A 26,315-nucleotide genomic window follows, 5' to 3' on the forward strand; every position below is an offset into this window, starting at 1 on the left:
CAGCGGCCCCGCGAGGAGGAGGAGGAGCCGCCGCCGCAGCATCAAAGAGACCGAATTCCCGCGGCCTGGGGGGGAGTCATGCTTTGCGGTCTGTAATGTCAGCAGAACAGGAGAAGGATCCCATTTCGCTGAAGAGAGTTCGAGGTAACCGAGAAGGGCGCCGGGTTGAGGGGAGCGGGGTGAGCGGGGCGCGCGGGGGCCGCGTGCCTGGCCGCCGGGAGGCCACTGGGCTCTATCCGGGCCTAACTCCGCGCTGCCCGCGTCCCGCCGGCGCCCCGGGGCCGAGGCTGCGGTCGGAGGCGCCCGCCCGCCCCCGAGACCCTCGCGCCGAGTCCTTGCCGCCCCGACTTTGTGTCAGGAGGCAGTTGAAGCTGCACTCAGCATCCCTTCCCACCCCGATCCTCGCCCACCTCACCTCGTTAGCAAGACACAGCACAATAGGCAGCTCAGAGGGTGAGAAAGAAACACCCCCTGGCAGAGATCACAAACGATGCCCACCCCCCCCCAAAAGTAAGTTGGACCGCACTCGAGTTGATGCTCTTGCAGAAGGTGTAGGGGGCCTTCCCGCCATCCCGGCCCCCCTTCTCACCTTCCAGAAAGCAACAAACATAACAGTTTATTTTCTTTAGGCTTAAGAGGACAAACTATATTCCTTCAAAAGGCTTTTCTCTGTTGGTTTATGGATAAGAATCAAATCACCCCAAATCAGTTTTACACGCGATCGGTTTGCTTCTTCTTTGCATACTAGTTAGGAATTTCCTGCTGCCTTACTATCTAAGAAGAATCAGAGGGAACGATGTACCAGACAAAAGATAATGCCTGTAAGTTCATAGACACCAGGTGCTCTCTGGAGATTTGGGGAATAGCCTCTAGATCTTAATTCCAGCTTTTAATAGGGTTAAGGCTGAAAGTCCCGAAGTTGAAGTAGTACTATTTGTTCATTAAGCAAATATTTATTGAGCATCTGCTGTGTGCTAGGCACTGTTCTTGGCACTGGGATACCACAGTGAACAAAGCAAAAAAACCACCTTCACCTAGCAGGAGTGCACACCCTCGTGGGGCAAACAAATGATGAACAAATAAAAGGTATAGAATGTCAAATGGTAAGTGCTATGGAGGAAATCACAGCAGAGAGACTGGTTTGAAAATATGTTTGGGGGTGGGAAGGTAGCCATTTTATATGTGTAAGAGGTCTCACCTGGAAGATGATGTTTGAGCAAAGACCCAAAGGAAGTGATAGAGCAGAGCCAAATGGATATGTGTGAGAATAGTGGTCTTGGTAAAAGGAGCAGCAAGTGCAAAGGCCCTGGGTCTGGAATTAGCCTAGTGTATTCAGGCAATGGCAGAGAAGCTATTGTACCTGGTTGGAGTGATCAAAAGAAGAACGTGAACTGAGCTGTAAGATACGGTGATTGTGTAGTAGGGACCTTGTGAGACATTCAAAAGATGTTAACTTTGAGATAGAGACTGGATGGTTTTTTGCAGAAGAGTGACTGATCTGACATATTTGTAACTGGCTTCTGTGTGGAGAATAGATGGTAGAGAACAAGGGCTAAAGCAGGGAGGAGGTTAGTTAGGAGGCTTTTGTAATAATCTTTTCATCCAAACAGGTTAAAGTGCTTTATAAATCACTAAGTAGTAAGGTAAATTTCCAGTTGACTTAAGTGATGTAGACAGGGACCACAGTCATTCATCTATGTTTTTGTTCCTTGTGATTAGAGATTAAACCTATAGAACTGGCTTGTGACACAGTGACAATTTGATGGTATCCAAATAACATCACTCGAGTATTTAGATAAGAGGTGTTCTTAGCCATTTAACCAAAAATGTAATTTAGTGCAGAATACTATTTTTACAGGCTTAATATCAGCATGATCTTTCATTTGGTGAAGGTCTTCTACTTCAACTCTCTTTTCTGTTAGTGGTTATGAGTTGCCAAAGACTTTAAGGAGTAGACCTTTCCGAGACAGGTATTCCCTTTGATATGTTTGCCATGTTATTTTGTCTAGTATTATAAATTACTTTGCCTAGTTGAAGGAAAAGAAAGTGTTACCAACTTTGTCCCTTTGAATTCAATTATCAGTTTTAATCAAATGTAATTTTACATAAAATTGATGAGTATTTCATTGTGGGTCAAGAGCACAGATCTACATTTTATTACAAATGCTGCTTTTAAGTTTGATGCTTTAGCTGTTGGGAGTTGGCTCAGGTGTCAGCTCAAGAATATTCTGAGAGTTAAGTATCAGAATAAAAGACAGAGCACTTTTTAAGATAAAAATTCAATATGAGGAGGGGGTTTTTTAAATGTCATTTTGCACTAATTAGAACATTAATTTTTAAAACATTTAATAATTTTTATATTCCATAAAAGGTACCAGAATATCTACATGAGCTCTTCTGAAGCACAATTTTGCTGAACTTCATTGCCTGGGAGCTTTTAGTTATAATTTATAGCATCAGACTGCATACATGGGGTTTGAAGAGCATAAACTCTCAAACAGTGCTTCTGAACTATTTTTCATCCACTGATGTATATAGGCATACTTTTTAATGGTTATGTATTTATATCATGTGCATTATAAAAAATATGTCATCTTAGGATAAGGCTAAGAAATAGATATACATAGATATGGCTATAGAGATCTCTATTTTTCAATTTAAAGTAATTATTAGAAAGTAAAATTACAGGTGTAACTCTGATATAGCAAAATTATGACAACATGAATGACTAAGGCCTTCAGTATACTCTGTAGACCAAAAGCATCATATTCCCCTGGGATGTTTATTAAAAATATAGCTTCCTGGACCCACAGAATTAGGATTTCTGGGAGATCTCTCTGCGTTTAACAGGCTCCCAGGGTGTTCGTTAAGTACGTTAAAGTTTAAGAACTACTGCGGTAGACCTAGATTGCAGAGGTTAGTGGACTAGAGGAAGCTGGTTTGTGGTTTTCCAGATATGTCCTAATATGTCAATATTAGATTCATAATTGCTATTTAGTGGCAAAGTTACTTACTCCTATTTCCTTACCACCCCCAGACCCTCAGCCCTTAATTATAAGACACACCCATGAGGATAGGTGCCATATCTTGATTATCTTTCTGTATCTTCCTTAATTGCTTTACTCACAGCAAATACCAAATGATGTGAATACATGAAGGAATTCATTTGTATCTTTATGTTGCTTTTGGATTGTCTAGAGCCCCTCACACTGCTTTTACTTGCCCTTTTCCCTTAGAATTTTACCTGTCATCCTTATTTTGACCAACACTCCCATCATCCAATATTCTTAGAACTCTTAGGTGTTGATCTGATAACAATATTCATTTGTTTATTCAACAGATGTTTGTTGGGTAGTCATAGTGCCAGACAGTGGAAAGACATAACATCTGTCTTCAAAAACATTTAGTCTAGTCTAGGATACCGACAAATAAGTAATCAGTTACAAACAGCCTGTTAAGTGCTGTGATTATCTTCAGGAAATAAAGAAACATATAACCTATCTTTAAGGGGATCAAGGAAGACCTCCTGGAGGAGAGTTCTAAGAAGCAGTGGGTGTTCCTTTGTTTAAATGATGTAGAAAGAGCAGCAAGGAGGATGAGGGATGAGAAAAAAGTCTAGGAAGTCAATGGTGATTTTTGAGAAGACACTTTGGGAATAAAACTATATCTCTAAGTAGTGAATATTAAGTGGTAAGGATGTGATTTAAAAGAAGCTTGGTGATAGAAAGATATAGCCAATAGTTTGGAAAGATAGAGTCGAGAAAATTTGTGTGCATTCTCTTTATTTACTTTTTCTCCCTTAAAAAGCAACAGACATATTAGCAGATATACCGAAGAACCTGTCTCGGAGTGGGAAGAAACTGAAAAAGCAATCAAAAGAGAGGATAATTTATTAATAAATCATTCAATATGTGCTACTATGTGCTAGGCACTCACTGTTCCGGAAGCCGGGTATGAGACAGACAAGGCTCCTATTCTGATAAATCCGGTTTCTGCATATGAGTGAAGGAATAGCATTAAAGATGCAAATGAAGAGTTTAGTCTTGGAGAAAAAAAGATAGAATGAAGGAAGAAAAACAAATTTGGAGATGAAAAGGGAAGTTGAAGCATTCATTTCAGCTGAAGTGCTTTAACATAAATGCCACATTTATTTTTGAAATATAGTTATGTCTGATTTATTACTAATTTTGCCTGAAGAAATTAAGACAGCAAATTTTATGACTACTCTCAAAACTATACTGAGGAGTGCCCCTCATGTCTCAGCAGAAACGAATCTGACTAGCATCCATGAGATCATGAGGCCTGGTATAGCTCATGAGCTGTGATGTTGCTGTGAGCTGTGGTGTAGGTCACAGACATGGCTCAAATCTCATGTGGCTATGATGTAGGCCAGCAGCTACAGCTCCAATTTGAACCCTAGCTGGGAACCTCCACATGCTAATGGTGTGGCTCTAAAAAGACAAACAAACAAACAAAAAACCTATGCTGAGAACTGTATAGTATCAATATAATTCCATCGAGAGTGTGAACAAATGATAGTTTTTTCACAGAAGCAGAAATTCCACAAATCATGAGGCAAAAGTGATTAGCTGTCTGCTTGTAAAAGATTGTACATGCTCAGTTAAAATGCTTTTAACCAGAATTAGAAATGGCATTGGAGAAGTAAGGATGTGTTTTACAACAGGATCATAACACAGAAGTGCTAAAAGTAGAAAGCAGACTTTACTGAAAAATATAGACCATCCCTCAATCAGAGGAGTGTATGGAATATTTGGATTAAGATTGAAGAGGAAGCATAATTTATGTAGTCACGGAATTGAGTGGAAGAACAGATGAGGAAAAGTCTAAAGGAAAAGGTTTGAGGTTTTTGGTTTTGTTTTTAATTGGCACACATAAGGGCTAGGCAGATTGTCAGGAAAGTGAGTTTGGTTTTCAACACACTGAATATCCCCCAGGGATATTCTGGTGTATGCAATGGATATACTTGGTTTGGAACTGAGGCGGGTGGTCTATAAGCCAGAAATAGAGATCTGGCAGTTATCAGTAAACATACGAACATTAATTGATGCCTTGGGAGTAGCTGAGCTCACCCAGGAGAGTGAGAAGTTAAGAAGAGAGAGTATTAAGAAAAGCAACTTCGGGAACACTAGTATTTAGGAGATAAAAAGGAAAAAAGGACCTGAAAAACAAAATGTGAAGGAGTAGCCAGAGAGGTAGAGGAGAAAGACGTGAGGGTGATATCCCAGATATTTAAAAGAAAGAGTAAATTTATGAGGGGAAAATTGTGTTTTTAACAAGTTGAATGAAAGGTATCTATCTGTGAGACCTCCAACATGTTCTCTCTCCACAATACCTAGCTTGGTGGACATCATTTATCTAGTGATCCAAGCCCATTCCCCATTGCAACTCAACACTATCCCAAAGTCCTTGATTATCTGTCTCCTTAGTATGTTTTTGTTTGTTTGGGGGCTTGAGGGGAGGCCATGCTCACAGTATGTAGAAGTTCCTGGGCTAGGGATCAAACCTACACCACAGCAGCAACCTAAGCCACACCATTGACAGCAGGCCAGATCCTTCACCTGCTGAGCCACCAGGGAACTCCTCCTTAGTATGTTTGGAACCCCATCATCTCTTCAACCTTTCCACACCCACTTCTTTTGTTCAGATTTTGCTTATCCTTTTGATTATTATAATAGCCCTATCACTAGTTTCAGTGGCTCCATTTTGTCTTTATTAACCCATTTTTCACATTGCTCCTTACTGCTGGGATAAAGAACTACCATCTATTGAATACTTACCAAGCAGTTTGCTGAATAGTTTAAATGGATCATCTTGCCTAATCCTCTCAATAACCCTATATATTAGATGTTATTATTCTTCTGCGTTTATAGTTGAGGAATTGATGTTCAAAGAGGTTAAGTAATATGTGGTTAAGTAATATATTCTAGTTTACCCAACTAGTAAGTGACAAAGCTGGAACTTTAAATCTGGAGCCACTTAATTCTAAGCCAAATCTTAGCTACTATGTTCCATTGCCATAGTGCTCCCCAAACAAAATTTAGTCATGTCGCTCTTTTTTATGAAATTCCTCATTGGTTCCTCACTGCATTTAGCATAAAATCCAACCTTCTTATTTTATTTGGCCCAGGCCTACCACTTCGTCCTCCCTCCTTCATATTCCATGAAATGCTCGCCTTGATCTCCCGTGCTCCAGATCTGAAATATTCACATTTCCTCTCTAGCTGTTGCCATGATCGCTCTTGCCTTTAAATTTCTTCCCACATTCCGTTCCTTCTGCTAGGCATACTCATCCTCAAAGCATCAGCTGTCTTTCCTGCCAGGCCTCCTCGGTCAAGAGTAGATGGGAGTTCCTTATGTTTCCTCAACATCTTGTGGTCATCTCTGTCACAGTATTTATCACATTAAATTTGTTTCCAAAAAAGAGAAAAAAATTGTTTTCCTCTAGATTTGTGGAATCCTTACAGAGAGGAATTATTGCTTTTATGTCTGTACTTGTGGAAGCTTAACAAATGTTTCTAAAATATAATTTGTTGAGTGGTAACAAAGAGGTTTCAGTAACTTCAGGTAACTTCAGGTCTTCATAGTTTGCTTTCCCCAGAGGTGGGGAGAAGTTAATCTCTTGGGAAAATTAAACAGTTCTCTCTTCCAACACTTATTCCAGGCAACTCAGGAGGTGTACATCATCTTTACCTTAGAGGTTAGCTGTAAGGTATGGTTATGAGTGATACCAGGTTTCCTTTTCTATTTCCAATCTCTATAAACATGCTAATAGCAGTATCGAGAAGTAGTACAGTATTTTGACTCTGAAGCCTGACGGCCAGTGTTCTTATCCTACCTCTGCTATTTACTAACTGTGTGGTTTGGGGCAAGTTACTTAGCCTCTCTTACATCAGCTTTCTTGACTATGAAGTGAAAATAATAATGGGACTTATTTTTGGGGATTATATAAACGTGGGTTGATATATATATATAAAGCACCTAAAATGGTTCCTGGTACAGTATAAGTAATCTGTGTTTACTTTTAAAATCAGAAATAGAATGTCTAAGGAGTTCCTGTCGTGGCTTAGCAGAAACGAATCTGACTAGCATCCATGAGGTTGCAGGTTCTATCCCTGGCCTCACTTAGTGGGTTAAGGATCCGACGTTGCTGAGAGCTGTGGTGTAGGCCAGCAGCTGCAGCTCCACTTGACCCCTAGCCTGGGAACCTCCATATGCTGTGGATGCAGTCCTAGGAAGACAAAAAGAAAAAAAAGAAGTAGAAGATCTAAAATATACATTCTAGGAGTTCCCCTTGTGGCACAGTGGTTGACGAATCTGACTAGGAACCATGAGGTTGCAGGTTTGATCCCTGGCCTTGCTCAGTGGGTTGACGATCCGGCGTTGCCATGAGCTGTGGTGTAGGTTGCAGACGCGGCTCTGATCCCACGTTGGCTGTAGCTCGGGTGCAGGCCGGAGGCTCCACTTGACCCCTAGCCTGGGAACCTCCATATGCCGCGGGAGCAGCCCTAGAAGTGGCAAAAAGACAAAATAAAATAAAATATACATTCTAAAATATAGTAAATAATGTGATCAACATTCACTTTTAGATATATGTAAGCAATTACTTTATAAATAAATAACCTACAGCATATTCTTTCTTGTTTTGGTTGAGAATGGGTATGAAGTGAACATAAATGAAGGTTCTTTTCCTCTAGGAAGAAAGCAGTGAACAATAACAACAACTATAAAAGCAGACATTGATCAGATCTCACAGTTTTGCTGAAAAAGATAAATATGAGTTGTTTATACATGATTTTTTTGTGAATACCTGCAGCTATCTTCTCTATGATTTCTGAAGTATTTTGTTTAAAAGTTTGACTGCTAGTAAAATAAGTTTATTAATAGAGGTATTAAGGTATAGAGTCAGCTTCACACATTGACACCATTCACCCATCTTCCTAAGCTTTATCTTTGTGAGCAATCTTAAACCTCATGCACCTCAGTAATGCAGAGATCATTAGTTTGGGGAGAACAGCTGGCACAGGAACCACAAATATTTGAAACCCTAAATCACTGATGTTGAGAGCTTTCTGAATTTAATATTTATTGCATGCCCAGATAGATCTAGGTTTGGGGCATCACATAGGGGACACTTTCTGCCTTGTATTCTGAAATGAAATAATGGCTCTTTGATTTCAGTCAGAGAAGGTCATTGTACCAAATGCTTGATGGAATTCATGCAGTACTATATTCACACATTAATTCATGGTATTTCTATTCCATAGTAGAGACCAGTATTACAGAATTGTGTGTTTTGGGTAAAGACAAAGCTGTTAACTAATGTATTCACATCCTTAGTAGAAGATAGAATAAACTGATACTGTATCCCAGACTTCAGTGCTGTTGTGAAAAACTGCTATTTGAGTGTCCATTTATTGTGTTAACAATCAATATTAGATATTTGGGTATTAGATATTTTGATAGGATGTTAAATATATAGAAACTTAAGTGCACTAATGATATAGTTTAATCTGAAAGAAAGCAAAATGAGAACTAGTATTTGAGTGGCCTCTATGTGCCAGGCAGTGTATTAGGCACTGATTTAGTCTGTTCAGGCTGCTACAACAAGAGTACCATAAACTGGGTGGCTTATAAACAACAGACATTATATTTCTTAGAATTCTAGAGGCTAGAAAGTCTAGGATCAAGGTGCCAGCACATTAAGTGTCTGGAGACCCACTTCATGGTTCATAGACACCAGTCTTCTCACTGTGCCCTAACATGAAGTAGGGGCAAGGGAGCTCTCCCAGGTCTGTTTTATAAGGGCACTAATTCCATTAGTGAGGGCTCTGCTTTCATGACCTAATCACCTACCAAAGGTCCCACCTCCTAATACCATCACACTGGAGGTTAGGATTTCAATAAATGAAAACGGGGGGGGGGGGGGGGGGGGGGGAAGCTAACCTGGTTTGTGTCGTGTAATTGGCACTGAATACATACTTGTACCAGTACATACAATACATGTATTAGAATGTATACTTATTTCAAATAATGATGAAGCAAGTCTGTTTAAAGGAAAATATTAATTATAAAATGTTATTAAATAATGCAGTTACATTACTTATGAGAACTGTCACTATCACAAACCAAACCATTAGTGTAAATAAGGTGAATTTTAAAAAGGAAAATTTTAAATACATAAAACACACAGTGTTACCTAGTGTACAGAATAATGCCCTCACTCCTTTTTAAGGACTTAGACAAAAATAGATCGAATTTTTATAGAAGGAGTAAAGAAGCTATAATTAGAAATTTAAAAAAAAAACATAAAAAGCCTAAAGTAGGGAGTTCTTCTTGTGGCACATTGGAAACGAAGCTGACTAGTACCCATGAGGATGAAGGTTCGATCCCTGGCTTTGCTCAGTGTGTCAGGGATCCAGCATTGCTGTGGCTGTGGCATAGGTTGGCAGCTGTAGCTCTGATTTGACCCCTAGCCTGGGAACATCCATATACCTTGGGTGTGCCCCTAAAAAAAAAAAAAGCCACAGTAAATAATCTACTCTTGGGAGTTCCCGTCGTGGCGCAGTGGTTAACGAATCCGACTAGGAACCATGAGGTTGCGGGTTCGATCCCTGCCCTTGCTCAGTGGGTTAACGATCCGGCGTTGCCATTAGCTGTGGTGTAGGTTGCAGACGCGGCTCGGATCCCGCGTTGCTGTGGCTCTGGCGTAGGCCGGTGGCTACAGCTCTGATTCAGCCCCTAGCCTGGGAACCTCCATATGCCGCGGGAGCGGACCAAGAAATAGCAACAACAACAACCACAACAAAAAAGACAAAAGACCAAAAAAAAAAAAAAACCTACTCTTTACAAAATAAAAAGTATTTATAAATTGAAAAAATAATTTTATACTTACACATGGATTTTGTATCAAAAAATCATTAATTCGTAGAGTCTTCGGATGGGAAAAAATTTGCTTCACTTAATAGGTTGGACTCTCCTGTAATACTGTAAGGAGAGAAACAACTTCAACTTCCAGCTCTGGATAAAAGTTAAACGGTGAAAGGAGAGATAAGAGTATTATTTTGCTTAATTGAGATTGAGTGGCATAAAGAAGCATGATAATACATAGATAAAATCCCTTAGCTTTCTTAAGCTGAGAGGAGCTTCTTGTTCCATTGTGGACATTCTCCCTTCCCACTTCTCTTCCCCTTATGCATTTAGAGGGACTGGGCAGGTAAGAGTGAAGAAATGAGACGAAATTCGAGTATTAACAAAAGGATCAGAGTGGCCATTGTTAAAGTAAGTTTTGGAAGTTTCCCTCTTCTTGGTTCTGTGCCCCACAACTGAATTTCTGGCTGAATGGCTGAATACTTTAGGTATGCCTGGCAGAGCTAGCTGCAGCAGTATGTAGAGCATATAGAAGCTTTGGTATCAGAAGTTACTGAGGTAACCTCAATAAGTAGCTCTGTAACTACTTCCCTCTCCCCTGGATTCTGACCTTCCACTTTTAAAGAGTGAGAATTACAGAAATTCTTGGTAACTCACATTCTAATTAGCCCGGGTAACCATGAATATGATCTGACATTACTGTTACATCATGGAGGTAACAGAACCACCAGTATTTCATATAGCAGCAGGAAGAACCTAAGAGTCAGAGCCATTGAAAAGTTACATAGTTAACTCTTTAGATGAACAGCAAATGGGGCAACTGAGACCAGTGGGAACTTGAAGATTTGTTTCATGGAGGGAAATATTAGACTCTTAAATCAAAAGTCAATATCAGAAAACTCAATTTTCTTTCTTCTTTTTTTTTTTTTTTTGGTCTTTTTAGGGCGGCTTCTTTGGCATATGGAGGTTCTCAGGCTCAGGGTTGAATCAGAACTATAGCCGCTGGCCTACATCACAGCCACAGCAATGCAAGATCTGAGTTGCTTCTGCAAGCTACACTGTAGGTCACGGCATGTGGGATCCTTAACCCACCAAGCAAGGCCAGGGATTGAACCTGCATCCTCATGGATACTAGTCAGATTCATTTTTGCTGAGCCACGACGGGAACTCTCATTTTGTACATCTTTAAATTACAGCATTTATTTTTATTTTTTATAATGATTTTTATTTTTTCCATTTTAGTTGGTTTGCAGTGTTCTGTCAATTTTCTACTGTACAGCAAAGTGACCTAGTCACACATACATATATATACATTCTTTTTCTCACATTATCCTCCATCATGCTCCATCACAAGTGACTAGATATAGTTCCCAGTGTTATACAGCAGGATCTCATTGCTTATCCATTCCAAAGGCAATAGTTTGCATCTATTACCCCCAAATTCCCCAGTCCATCCCAATCCTTCCCCCTTGCCCGTGGGAACCACAAGTCTGTTCTCCATGTCCATGAGTTTCCTTTCTGTGGAAAGGTTCATTTGTGCCATATATTAGATTTCAGATATAAGTGATATCATATGGTATTTGTCTTTCTCTTTCTGACTTCACTTAGTATGAGAGTCTCTAGTTCCATCCATGTTGCTGCAAATGGCATTATTTTGTTCTTTTTTATGGCTGAGTAGTATTCCATCGTGTATATACATCACATCTTCCTAATCCAATCATCTGTCAATGGACATTTAGGTTGTTTCCATGTCTTGGCTATTGTGAATAGTGCTGCAGTGAACATACAGGTGCATGTGTCTTTTTCAAGGAAAGTTTTGTCTGGATATATGTCCAAGAGTGGGATTGCTAAGTCATATGGTAGGCAATTCTATATTTAGTTTTCTGAGGTACTTCCATACTGTTCTCCATAGCAGTTGCACCAATCTACATTTGGACCAACAGTGCAGGAGGGTTCCCTTTTCTCTACACCAGCATTTGTTATTTGTGGACTTATTAATGATGGCCATTCTGACAGGTGTGAGGTGGTACCTCATTGTAGGTTCGATTTGTATTTATTTCTCTAATAATCAGTGATGTTGAGCATTTTTCATGTGCTTGTTGGCCATCTATATATATTCTTTGGAGAAATGTTTATTCAGATTTTTTGCCCATGTTTCAATTGTGTTGTTGGTTTCTTTTGCTGTTGAATTGTATAAATTTCTGTATTTTAGAGATTAAGCACTTGTTAGTTGCATCCTTTGAAACTATTTTCTCCCATTCTGTAGGTTGTCTTTTTTTTATGGTTTCCTTTACTGTGCAAAAGCTTGTCAGTTTGATTAGGTCCCATTGGTTTATTTTTGCTTTTATTTCTTTTGCCTTGGGAGACTGACCTGTGAAACATTTGTAAGGTTGATGTCAGAGAATGTTTTGTCTGTGTTCTCTTCTAGTAATTTTATGGGGTCTTGTCTTACGACAAGAATCTTTAAGCCATTTTGTCTTACGACAAAAGTCTTTAAGCCATTTGATTTTATTTCTGTGCATGGTGTGGGGTGTGTTCCAGTTTCATTGATTTACATACGACTGTCCAGTTTTCCTAGCACCACTTACTGAAAAGATAGTCTTTTTTCCCATTTTATATTCTTGCCTCCTTCTTGAAGATTAATTGACCATAGGTATCTGGGTTTATTTCTGGGATCTCTATTCTGTTCCATTGGTCTTTATGTCTGTCTTGGTACCAGTACCACACTGTCTTGATGACTGTGGCTCTGTAATATTGCCTGAAGTCTGGGAGAGTTAAGTCTCCTGCTTGGTTTTTGTTCCTCAGGATTGCTTTGGCAATTCTGGGTCTTTGTGGTTCCATATAAATTTTGGATTTTTTGTTCTAAGCTCCATGAAAAATGTCATGAGTAGTTTGATAGGGATTGCATTGAATCTGTAGATTGCCTTGGGCCATTTTTACAATATTAATTTTTCCAACCTAGGAGCATGGAATATCTTTCCATTTCATTGAGTGCTCTTTAATTTCCTTGATTAATGTTTTATAGTTCTCAGCATATAAGTCTTTCACCTCCTTGGTCATATTTATTTCTAGGTATTTAATTTTTTGGGGTGCAATTTTAAAAGGTATTGGATTTTCATATTCCTTTTCTAATACTTCACTGTTAGTATACAGAAATGCAGATGATTAATGAATGTTAATCTTGTATCCTGTTACTTTGCTGAATGCGTTGATAAGTTTTTGTGTGGAAGAGATCAGAGTAGTTTTTGTGTCGAGTCCTCAGGGCTTCGTATATATAGTATAATGTCATCTGCATAGAGTGACAATTTTACCTCTTCTCTTCCAATTTGGATACCTTTTATTTCTTTTGTTTGTCTGATTGCTGTGGCTAAGACTTCCAATACTATATTGAATAAAAGTGGTGAAAGTGGGCATCCCTGTCTTATTCCAGATTTTAGTGGGAAGGCTTGCTTGCAGCTTTTCTCCATTGAGTATTATGTTTGCTGTGAGTTTGTCATTAAGCGGCTTTTATTATGTTAAGGTATGTTTCCTCTATACCCACTTTGGTTAAGAGTTTTTATCCTGAATGGATTTTGGACTTTTTCAAATGTTTTTTCTGCATCTATTGAGATGATCATGTGGTTTTTGACTTTCTTTTGTTAATGTGGTGTATCACATTGATTTGCATATGTTGAACCATCCTTGTGAACCTGGAATAAGTTCCATTTGTTGTGGTGTGTGATCTTTTTTATATGTTGTTGGATTCAGTCAGCCAAAATTTTTTTGAGAATTTTTGTGTATATATTCATCAAAGATATTGGCCTATAATTTTATTTTTTGGTAGTATCTTTGTCTGGTTTTGGTATTAGGGTGATGGTGGCTTCATGGAATATCTTTGTGAGTGTTCCTTCTTCAACCTTTTGGAAAAGTTTAAGAAGGATGGGAATAAGTTCCTCTTTGTATGTTTGGTAGAATTTGCTTGTGAAGCCATCTGGTCCTGGACTTTTGTTTGTAGGGAGTGTTTTTGTTACATATTCAATTTCATTTCTAGTGATTGGTCTGTTCACTTTATCTATTTCTTCTTGATTCGGGTTTTGGCAGGCTGTAAGTTTCTAGAAAGTTGTCCATTTCTTCTAAGTTGTCAAATTTGTTGGCATATAATTTGTTCATAGTATTCTTTTACGGTTTTTTGTGTTTCTGCAAATTGCAGCATTTTAATTGTAAAATTATAGTTATTCAGTATTCTTAGTAATGCTGTGAATGTTAATATACATATTCTAGATTAGAGACTAGGGACTAATAACTTTTTATTTTTAGGAATTACCTTTTTCTATATATACTTTTAATGAAATACTCAGCACAGATGTTAGGAAAGACAGGACTTTGATGTTTGTCCCCTTTGTTTATTTATATAACCACTTTATTATTTGACCTTGAGACCATTGCTAATACTTTTTCATACCAGACTCATCAGAATTTCTAGGTATTTAGGTTCAAGAACAACACATTTCTCTGTTCAGTATGTCAGTATATACTGTCATGGTAGACAGCATAAAAATAGTTAATATTGGAGTTCCCGTCGTGGCTCGTGGTTGACGAATCCGACTAGGAACCATGAGGTTGCAGGTTCGACCCCTGGCCTTGCTCAGTGGTTTAAGGATCTGGCGTTGCCATGAGCTGTGGTGTGGGTCGCAGACACGGCTCGGATCCCACGTTGCTATGGCTGTGGTATAGGCCGGCGGCTACAACTCTGATTCGACCCCTAGTCTGGGAACCTCCGTATGCTGTAGGAGCGGCCCAAGAAATGGCAAAAAGACCAAAAAAAAAAAAGTTAATATTGACTCATCAGTTCCTTTTTTATAGGCTTAGTTATAAATTGATAATAGGTTTAGTCATTCCGAAACTATTCATTTTTTGTTTTTGTTGCTGGTTTTTTGTTTTTTGTTTTTTTTCCTTTTTTTATTAGGGCCGCACCTGTGGCACATGGAAGTTCCAGGCTAGGGGTTGAATCGGAGCTGCAGCTGCTGGCCTATGCCACAGCCACAGCAATGCCAGATCCTAGCTGTATCTGTGACTATACCACAGCATATGGCAATGCCAGATTCTTAACCCACCAAGTGAAGCCAGGGATCAAACCTGCATCTTCATGGAAACTGGTTGCGTTTGTAACCCACTGAACCCCAATGGGAACTCCCTGAACTATTCAGCTTTGGATAAATTAACTTAAGGGATGGATTGGATCTCTCTACTAGTTCTTTACTATCTATTCAAATGGGGTTACCACCTCAAATTAGAATTAAAAGATAATAAAAGAGTTCCTTTATTATTTTTTTATTTAAAAAAATTTTCTAGGGAAGTTCCAATTATGGCTCAGCGGTAATGAACCCAACCAGTATCCATAGGACACGGGTTTGATCCCTGGCCTTGCTCAGTGGGTTAAGGATCTCGTGTTGCCTTGAGTTATGGTGTAGGTCACAGACGTGCCTCAGATCTGGTGTTGCTCTGACTGTGGCGTATGCTGGTAGCTACATCTCTGATTTGACCCCTAGCTTGGGAACTTCCATATGTGGCCCTAAAAAGATTGAAAAAAAAAATTCATTGGTCTTAAGTATATTTTAATTTTATGACTGTAAATCTTTCCCTATTCATAGTTTTTTAAATGGTAGTACAAAATTGGTTTAAGATACTAGTTTCAGGTATGCAACATAGTGATTCAGTATCTTTATAGATTATACTAAGATAGGAGTTCCCCTAATTTGAACCAGAAGTTTCTATTTTTGCCTTTTGTGGACCACTAAGACATTATATGCATAAAATTTTAGGGAGGCAAACTAGTATCTTATCAGTAGGTAAACTTAGATTTACTCAAGCAATGAAGGAGAGATAAATTGGACTTCATCAAGATTAAAAACTTATGATGTTAAAGGACATTTGCAAATAATTTATCTGTTAAGATTATAGTATCCTTAATATATACGTAAAGAATTCTTAAAACTTAACAAAAAGGCAAAAAACTAACTAGAAAATAGGTATTTCTTCAAAGAAGATATATAAATTGGCAATAAATACATGAAAAGATGCTCAACATCATTAGTAATTATGGAAGTGAAAATAAAAGCACAAGGAGATACCACTTCATACTACCTAGGGTGGCTATCATTAAAGAACAGAGTTCCTGGTGTGGGGCAGTGGGTTAAGAATTGGACTGCAGTGGCTTAGGTCACTGTGGAGGGTTCCATTCCTGGCCTGGCACAATGGGTAAAAGGATCCAGTGTTGGCTGCAGCTACTGCATAGGTCACAGCTGTGACTTGGCCCAGGAACGTCCACATGCTGTGAGTGCGGCCATAAAATGTAATAAAAATTTTTTTAAAAAACAAAATAAGTATTGGGGAGGAGAAATTAGAACTCTCAGATTTTAGAGGTGAGAACATAAATGGTGCAGCCACTGTGGAAAAAGTTGGGTAGTTCCCTAAAATGTTTAACAGAGAGATACTGTGCGACTCAGCGCTTCCTCTCCTGGAGACATACCCAAGAGAATTAAAAACATGTTCATTTAAAAACTTGTACAGGTGGCCCAGTGGGTTAAGGATCTGGCATTGCCACTGCTGTGCCTTGGGTCGCTGCTGTGGCACAGGTTTGATCCCTGGCCAGGGAACTTCCACATTCTGTAGGTGTGGCCAAAAATAATAATAACAAAATAAAAAACTTTTACATAAATGCATTATTCATAGTCCCCTGCAATAGAAACAACCCAAATGTTCACCACCTGATGAATGGATAAACATAATGTGGACTATTGTTCAGCCATAAGAAAGAATGAAATGCTAATGTATACAGTGACACAGATGAACCTTGAAAATGTTATGCTTAATGAAAAAAGCCAGACATGGAACCACATATTATATGATTCCATTTATATGAAATACCTAGAATAAGCAAATTCATGTAGGTAGAAAGTGGATTACCATTTGCCAGGGACTGAGGAACTAGGGAATGACTGCTACCACGTCATTGATTAGATTAACAGGTCATTACCTGGTTTTAGGTTTCAGTGCTGCTTTTGATCAGGAGAATGACCCCTTTACAATTCTCTTTCTTTTTTAACAAAGTATGTTTGATTTTTCTCTTTCATAGCTTTGTTATGAAAATTGAGTGAGAAAACATAGATGTAGTTAGATGGAGACTTCTAAGAGAAGATGGTAAAACCTACTTTACAGAGTCTCTCTTTTTTAATTATAATGATTTTTATTTTTTCCATTATAGCTAGTTTACGGTGTTGTATTTTCTACTGTACAGCAAGGTGACCCAGTCACACATACATATATACATTCTTTTTCTTAGAGTCTCTTTTTAAATTTCAAGTGGAATGAACCAAAACAGTTTTTAAAAACAGAAAAAATATTCAGCAACAGCAACAAACAAGGGAAGCAGCACAGTCCTGTAATATAAATCTGGATCACTGTCTTAGGCTTCTAAAACAGTTCCTTCTCCTTGGAAGCTGTTGGTGATTTACAAAGTTTTGAGAATTCTCCGTAACCCCAAATCTGGATAAAAGCAAATTAAATGAGTATTCTTATCTTCCCACTACTTTGAGTAAGAAAAAAAAATGAGTGAAAACAGAGAAAGTCTTTTTGGTTTTTGTTGTTTTTAAAGGACTTTCTTTGACAGAAAAGCAGCCTTAAGGGATACAAACTGAATCAGAGAACACCAGGGAATTCCCCCCACGTGAATGGGTTACTGTACTTTCCAACTAGGTAGATGTGCATTTAACAAATCTCAGAATTAAGAGCTGGATGTTTCAAGGAAACACACAGGTTAATAGGCAATAGAGAGAATATTATCACATCCAGCCATATACAAATTAGTAGAATTTATTCCAATAGTGTCATGCTGGGTTCAATATTAAAATAAGGTAAAGGAAAAACATTATATATTTATCTCAATAGATGTAGCATATCATCTAAGCCAAGCAAACAGTCTTAGAAGTGAATAGAAGCAAGTCAAAGCGACTCATGTTAAATCAGAGATTACAAAGACTGGGCAGTGTTACAAGATAAAAGCATGATAACTGTGCAAACACTCTATAGCAAACTAATGAACTAACAAACATGGAGACACTTAGCATATTCAGTGTAACTTCTTTGCCCATTATTAAATTCTAATAAAGTTAATATTTAATGCTTTTGTTTTTTAAATAGTATCTATTTTTTAAATAGAAATACCCATTTTTGTAAAGGTATTTCTCTTAATGATACTGCTTGCCATAGGAGAGGCCAGTAAATTGAGGGATGAGTTGTTGAGGTAAGAAATAGCAACTTAATTCTGAGAACTTGCAGACCAAGAAGATGGTGGCCTGGTGTCCCAAAGAGCCATCTTCCCCAAATTAGAATTTAGGCTTCTTTTATACTAAAGGGAAAGGGGCTGTGGTTGGTTGTTGCAAACTTTTTTTTTTTTATGGTCACACCTGCAGCATATGGAATTTCCCAGGCTAGGGATCAAGTCAGAGCTGCAGCTGATGGCCTGCACCACAGCCATAGCAGTGCCAGATCCGAGCTGCATCTGTGACCTACACCACACCTCATGGCAATGCCAGATCCTTAATCCATTGAGCAAGGCATAAAACCCACATCCTCGTGGATACTAGCTGGATTCGTTACTGCTAAGCCACAAGGGGAACTCTGGTTCTTGCAAAATTCTTGGTGCCAGAATCCTTTGCTCTTACAGCTGTCCATATAGATCAGGGCAGGATGTTCCTGTAAACCACCTTCAGGATAAATGTTATTCTGTGTTCTGCAGTTTTTTATCTCTGTATTAAAAGAAAAGTGTTATACCTTTAAAGGTCAGGTCCTCGAGAATTGGCTATCCTATATATTGCAGGCTATAGGCAGTATTTTTAACTTGTAGCAAAAAGAATAGAATACAAAGCTTAAAGTAAAAGAAACAGAACCAATATGGAGTCAAATTTGTTCTTCCCTTTTATGTTACTATCACTTTTTATACACAGAAGAAAAAGGTAGGTAGATAGTAAGCTAGATGTCTGGAATGATGTTAACTTAGTAGTAATGATAGCTTCTGGCTAGTCGGTTTGAGATATGTATCAGTCAAGGTCTAATCAGGAGGCAGAAACCACACTTGTTATTTCTGACAGAAAGAATTTAATATTAAACATTGTCAACAGATACTAAACTAGCAAAATAGGATACTAAAGTGTTTACAGAGGTATCACCTGTGGGAAGCAGCTGCCATTCTTAAGGCTGTGGGACATAGGAAAGAAGTTGGAATTATTAAAATATAAACTCACAGGAGGGGCCCTACAGAGTTAAAACTCAGGTCTCTGAGAAGGGGGCTGCTGCTTGTGCTAGTATTAATGCCTGTGGGGTTAGAGGATGGGCCCTAAGGGCCTGGGACTCAGATACCTGGTGCTTATGTCTCTGAAGAGGGCACAACAAGGCTGCCTGGGATAATAAGCAAAGTAAATAAAAACAATGTTATTTTGTTCTAGATAGCTAGCCAGAACCAGGAATACCTTATTAGAAGTCTTGCCGGAGTTCCTGTCGTGGCGCAGTGGTTAACGAATCCGCCTAGGAACCATGAGGTTGCGGGTTCTGGTCCCTGCCCTTGCTCAGTGGGTTAACGATCCAGCGTTGCCATGAGCTGTGGTGTAGGCTGCAGATGTGGCTCGGGTTCCGCGTTGCTGTGGCTCTGGCGTAGGCCGGCGGCTACAGCTCCGATTAGACCCCTAGCCTGGGAACCTCCATATGCCGTGGAAGTGGCCCAAAGAAATGGCAAAAAGACAAAAAAAAAAAGAAGTCTTGCCATTTGTCCCCAATAGGGCTTTTAAAAAGTTTGTCTTCATACTGACTTTGGGCATTTCTTAAACTTATTGCTAGCTATTTTAATTTAGTTTTGTTCCTGAAACGAAAGCTTTTCTTCTATTTTATCTTTTAAGTAGTTGTAGTTTGTATATACGAAAGCTTTTGATGTTTAAATGTTATTAACTTAGGAGTTCCCATAGTGGCTTAGTGGTTAACGAATCTGACTAGCATCCATGAGGACGCAGGCACAATCCCTGGCCTTGCTCAGTGGGTTAAGGATCTGGCTTGCCTTGAGCTGTGGTGTAGGTTGCAGGCACGGCTTGGATCCTTTGTTGCTGTGGCTGTGTCGTAGGCGGCAGCTACAGCTCTGATTTGACTCCTAGCCTGGGAACCTCCATATGTACTTAATCGTTTCTAAAATTTTGTTATTATTTGCCATAGTTTTTTACCTCCACAATATTTAAACTTCTTCTAAATAGCTCTTGCAGAAATCTGCTTTGCATTTTGTTATGTGTTGGACTTTGATCAGCACAGTGATTCTCTTTATTGCCCTTGTTTTGCATTTCTTTTACTCAAGTACTGTGGTAAAGATATTACTGGTCTCCCTGCTTCTACCCCATTCCTATCACCAATTTATTCTCACCAGAGCTGCTAATGCAATCTTTTAAAAATATAACTCATAAATCATGTCACTTCCCTGCTCAGAATCCGTAAATGATCGTCTGCTGTACTTCAAATAAAATCCAAATTCTTTACCGTGAACTACAAGACTTTATGTGTCCATTGGATGGGCTGCCATAACAAAATTCCATTGACTGAGTGGCTTAAACAACCTAAATTTATTTTCTCACAGTCTGGTGCTGAGAAGTCCAAGATTAAGGTGCCAGCCAATTTGTTATTTCCTGATGAGGTTTATGGATAGATGCCCGTCTTGCTCTGTCCTCACATGACCTTTCCTCAGATCACTGTCTCTCCTTATAAGACTACTAATCCCATCATAAGGGACCCACCCTCATGGAGGTAACCCTAGCTACTTCCCAAGTCCTGCTGTTGCGGTGGCTGTCAGCAGCCCAAGGTCAGAGTGTATCAGCTCTGGTGGCAGCCCTATGGCCAATGTACCAGCTCCAGCTCCAGCAGCTCTTTTACCAGGCGAGAAACCAAGCGAGCACTCAGAGAGTTGGAGAACTCAGATTTATTACGCCGGCAGGCTCAGAGGAGATGGCTCTCCAGAGTCTGAGCCCTGAAGAGAGGTTTCACAAGGCTTTTATGGGCTAGTTCTTTTGGGTCTGTGCTTGGTGGACCAGAGTGAGAACTGGCAAAGTGATAGATGCGGGAACAAGTTTTACAGAAGCAGATGTTTGGGCGAGGGGTGGTTAGGGGCAGTTTGGCTATATTCGCTTAGTCATCATGGCCGGGGTGTCTCCTTTTGACCTTTTGTGGGGACAGTTTCTCCTACACCGCACCTCCACATACTATCACATTAAAGGTTAGGACTTCAAATATGAATTGTGGGGGGACCCAAGCATTCAGTCCAAACACTTAAAATGATACGGTCCCCGCCTTTTTCTTCAACTTTTTCTAAAGGCACTCTCTAGAGTTCCATAACATGCTGACTTTATTTATTTATTTATTGGCCACACCTGTGGCATGTGGAAATTCCCAGGCCAGAGATCTAATGTACCTGTAGTTGTGACCTATGCCACAGCTGTAGCAACCCCAGGTCCTTAACCCACTGTGCCACAGTGAGAACTCCACACTGGCATCTTTTGAATGTCTCAAACACAGTCAAGTTCCTTTCTCTAACAATCTCTCTGCCTAGAGGTTCTTTGTTCTGCTCTTCATGTGAGAGATTTGTTATCATCTTTTAGGTATCAGTTTAAATATCTCTTTTTCCGAATTCGTGTATATGGGTGAGTGTCCTATAATTTTCTGTCAACTAACTCATTGGATTTTTTGTCTTTAACAAATGTGTGCTATATGATATTACAAGTGTTTGTCTACGTATATGTATACATAGTTTTATTCTGATGTCTACTTTTGTATGTATTCAGAATTCTCCATAACAAAAATATGTTTTAATGGAAAAAAATGCCTTTAATAAACTTTTTTACTTCCTTTTTTTTTTGGTCTATTTTTGCCTTTTCTAGAACCCTCCCACAGTATATGGGGGTTCCCAGGCTAGGGGTCTAATCAGAGCTGTAGCTACCAGCCTATACCAGAGCCACAGCAACTCGGGATCCCAGCTGTGTCTGCGACCTACACCACAGCTCATGGCAACGCCAGATCCTTAACCCACATGAGCAAGACCAGGGATCTAACCCGAAACCTCATGGTTCCTAGTCAGATTCATTAACCACTGAGCCATGACGGAAACTCACAACTTTTTTTTACTTCTTAGATTCACAGTCAAGCTTTTGCTTTTGCTTCATCATTCACTGAGAAAATCATACTCATACACATTGTTGTATTTTAACAAGAATTTTAAGAATAAAAAGGCCTCTGATGCCATAATTCCTGTCCTAGGAATGATCTGAACATGAATGTAAAGATGTCTGTCTACACATCACAGTTCCCACTGTGGTGCATTGGGTTAAGAATCCAACTGCAGTGACTGGGGTCACTGCTGAGGTGGGATTCTATCCCAGCTGGTGCAGTGGGTTAAAGGATCTGGCATTACCACAACTACAGTGTAGGTTGCAGTTGTGGCTCAAATTCAGTCCTTGGCTCGGGATCTTCCATATGCAGCAGGTGCAGCCATAAAATTAAAAAAAAAGTGTATATATATATATATATATATATATACACTTTTATATATGTGTGTGTGTGTGTGTGTGTGTGTGTGTATGGATTTTCATTGCAGAACAGCACAGGTTTGGAAACAACCAGAATATCCATTAGGGAGAGGACTAGTTTAATGAATTACGGTATAATCATACTATAAAATACTACAAATTATTAGAGAATAGAGCAGTTCTGTATGTAATGACATGGAATGATTTCCAAGTCAGAAAGCAGGGTATAGATCTTTGTGCTTAGTACACATGCCATCATTTTTATACTAACAAAATATACTGGAATTTTATCTAGATTATCTTGGAAAGATAGACCAGAAATTGGCAACAGGGGTTGCTTCAAGGACAGGGAACCAGATGATCGAAGGTTTGAGGTGGGAATAGAGGCTTACTTTTCACTAGGAGAATAATTGAAAACGCTAGGTGAATGGCTGTTTCTGGCTGAGATTATGGGGAAGACTTTTTGAAAAACAAAGATTCTTAGAGCTTAGTATTGCTTTTATCTAACAAAAATAGAAAACATTAACAGGTAGATATTATAAATCTAAAATAGATATTGCTATGTGATATATAAAATTTCACTTACAACTAGAGCTTTTGTCTGGATTTATTTATTTATTTTTAGGTGGTGACAGTGGACTGGATGGGTTAGGAGGACCAGGTGTACAACTAGGAAGCCCAGACAAGAAAAAACGCAAGACAAATACACAGGTAAATTGGCACTTTCTTTAATAACAACTTTTCTTCACTGATATGATCAGGTTGTGAGGGAAATTTAACTTTGGTCATGGGTTTTGTTTCCTATCCTCATTTATAACCTAGCATTGAACTCCACACTGATTTTTTTTTTTTTTTTTTTTTTGCCTAACTAGTGGCTATTACTGCACTGTAGGCCTAGAGTGAACATTGTAAGAAGGAAGTGCAGACAGACAAATGAAAATGCTTATTCTGGAGTTCCTGTCATGGCTCAGTGGTTAACAAACTCAGCTAGCATCCATGAGGACATGGGTTCGATCCCTGGCCTCACTCACTGGGTTAAGGATCTGGCATTGCCATGAGCTGTGGTGTAGGTTGCAGATGTGGCTCAGATCCCACATTGTTGCGGCTGTGGCATAGGCCAGCAGCTACAGCTCTGATTGGACCCCTAGCCTGGGAACCTCCGTATGCTGCAGGTGTGGCCCTAAGAAGAAAAAAAAAAAGAAAAGGAAAGAAAATGCTTATTCTTTAATTTAAAGGAGATAGATGCCTGTAGTTTAATTAAAAGATTTCAAAACACATGGACATAAATTTAACGTGGAGTAATGTTCAACTATTATATTAAATCAGTAGTTTGTGCATATCATGAAGCAGTCATGGTAGAGGCATCTTTTGTCTGTTTTAACTGTTTATTACAACCTGTAGTTGTAATAAAGCTATAAACACAGGCTTTCTTGGTTTTCTCCTCTATAAATTTGAAGCACTTTATTTATTATAAAGATTGCAAAAAAGTATGAAGTGTGTGCAGATTACTTTTTCCCATTTTGGCCACCATGTGTTAAAATTGCAGTTTGACTAAAATTGGCAGTTTATTTTTCCATTCTGAGGCCTGGAGCTGAGCACTTTAGTAATATTTAAATAGCTACTCCCTGAAGTTAAACTAGGACAGAAACTTAGATCCTGCTTATTGTCATTTAATTTCATGGCTATTTGGAGGTGTAAAGGTATTTTTAGTTACAATTTTAAGTGAAAGAGTCTAGAATTATAGGCAAGATATTAAATGAAAATTATGGTAATGAAGCTTCTTTTGAAGGTTGAATACTTTTAGAGTTTGTCATGATCATTTGAGCCCCCAAAGCATACCTTATTTCCTTTCCTAAATGAAAGACACCTATACATTTTTATTATTAAATGTAATTAAATATATAAACATTGTTTGAAATTGAAAAGTCAAGTGAAAAATTAAGTTTTTGTAACACCTCAAGAGAAATTTAACTAAAACTAAGTTCATAAATGTTAACAGGACAATTTTAATGACTTCTTTGATCAAAAGCATGTATTTTACTTTACATTCTCATTTCAGGGGCCTTCTTTTCCTCCATTGTCTGAGTATGCTCCGCCACCGAATCCAAACTCTGACCATCTAGTGGCTGCTAATCCATTTGATGACAACTACAATACTATTTCCTATAAACCACTGCCTTCATCAAATCCATATCTTGGTCCTGGTTATCCTGGCTTTGGAGGCTATAGCACATTCAGAATGCCACCTCACGTTCCTCCAAGAATGTCTTCCCCATATTGTGGTCCTTACTCACTCAGGAATCAGCCACACCCATTTCCTCAGAATCCGTTGGGCATGGGTTTTAATCGACCTCATGCTTTTAACTTTGGGCCACATGATAATTCAAGTTTTGGAAATCCATCTTATAATAATGCACTAAGTCAGAATGTTAACATGCCTAATCAACATTTTAGACAAAATCCTGCTGAAAACTTCAATCAGATTCCTCCACAGAATGCTAGCCAAGTATCTAACCCTGACTTGGCATCTAACTTTGTCCCTGGGAATAATTCTAATTTCACTTCTCCACTAGAACCTAATCATTCTTTTATTCCTCCCCCAAACACTTTTGGTCAAGCAAAACCACCACCCCAAAAGCAAGACTTTAGTCAAGGAGCAACCAAAAACACTAATCAAAATTCTTCTGCTCACCCACCTCACTTAAATATGGATGACACAGTGAATCAGAGTAATATTGAATTAAAAAATGTTAATCGAAATAATGTAGTAAATCAAGAGAATAGCCGTTCCAATAGCACTGAAGCTACAAACAACAGCCATGCAAATGGGACACAGAATAAACCACGACAACCTAGAGGTGCCACAGATACATGCACCACTGAAAAAAGCAATAAATCCTCTCTCCACCCAAGCCGTCACGGCCATTCTTCTTCTGATCCAGTGTATCCTTGTGGAATTTGTACAAATGAAGTGAATGATGATCAGGATGCCATCTTATGTGAAGCTTCTTGTCAGAAATGGTTTCATCGGATCTGCACTGGAATGACTGAAACAGCCTATGGCCTCCTAACAGCAGAGGCATCAGCAGTGTGGGGCTGTGATACCTGCATGGCTGACAAAGATGTCCAGTTAATGCGCACTAGAGAAACTTTTGGTGCGCCTGCAGTGGGCAGTGATACTTAATCACAAGCATTAACCACAGTGGTTTTTCCCCCCAAGTATGTTACAGAGGTTCAGTGACACAAGATTCTAATGTTTTATATTATTTTTTTAAATGCACACACACAAAGATTATTTACCTTTTAGTTTTTATTAATATTCCACTTCATTACTAGGGCAAACTTTGTATTGTCTTGTTTGCTATCTTAAATAAGAATAATGTATATAAGGGTGCATTAGGAAGTACTATACAAAGACATGTTAGTTTTTGTTGTTAAGCATAAAAGCCTCTTGAAGCTTCAAATAATATATAGCAAATGTAGGCAAGTTTTAACTTTTAAAAGTTAGAATCATTGAGAAATGTATCTGTTGACCCTTGAACAACACAAGTTTGAACTGCATAGGTCCACTGATAATGTGGATTTTTTTCGGTAAACATGTACTATAGTACTATATGATCCATGGTTGGTTAAATACAAGGATGTGGAACCATGGATTTGGAAAGCTGACTGTAAAGTTATATGCTCACTTTTGACTGAGAGGGGGTCAGCACCCCTAATCCCACATTGTTCAAGGGTCAGCTCTATTGTAGTGCTGAACTTTGGCAGTATTGGACAGTTCAAAAATTTTTTCAAGGATCTATTTAAAATGTTTGCAGAAAGAAGATATGTAGCTAAAAC

General features: G+C 38.9%; 1 protein-coding gene across 1 annotated transcript; it reads left to right on the forward strand.

Annotated features, from left to right (window-relative positions):
- Positions 1 to 26,315, forward strand: PYGO1 (pygopus family PHD finger 1). Its single transcript, XM_047766299.1, has 3 exons — positions 1 to 144; positions 23,101 to 23,186; positions 24,535 to 26,315. Exons 1-3 carry the CDS (start codon positions 96 to 98, stop codon positions 25,657 to 25,659), a joined length of 1,260 nt encoding a protein of 419 aa, XP_047622255.1. The 5' UTR covers positions 1 to 95; the 3' UTR covers positions 25,660 to 26,315.

The sequence above is a fragment of the Phacochoerus africanus genome, chromosome 2 (assembly GCF_016906955.1).
Source record: "Phacochoerus africanus isolate WHEZ1 chromosome 2, ROS_Pafr_v1, whole genome shotgun sequence".
Taxonomy (NCBI): domain Eukaryota; kingdom Metazoa; phylum Chordata; class Mammalia; order Artiodactyla; family Suidae; genus Phacochoerus; species Phacochoerus africanus.

Coding starts and splice junctions, on each gene's coding strand:
- PYGO1 (XM_047766299.1), top strand. CDS start 96: ATGTCAGCAGAACAGGAGAAGGATCCCATTTCGCTGAAGAGAGTTCGA. Junction 145..23,100: donor TTCGCTGAAGAGAGTTCGAG/GTAACCGAGAAG, acceptor ATTTATTTTTAG/GTGGTGACAGTGGACTGGAT. Junction 23,187..24,534: donor AACGCAAGACAAATACACAG/GTAAATTGGCAC, acceptor TTCTCATTTCAG/GGGCCTTCTTTTCCTCCATT.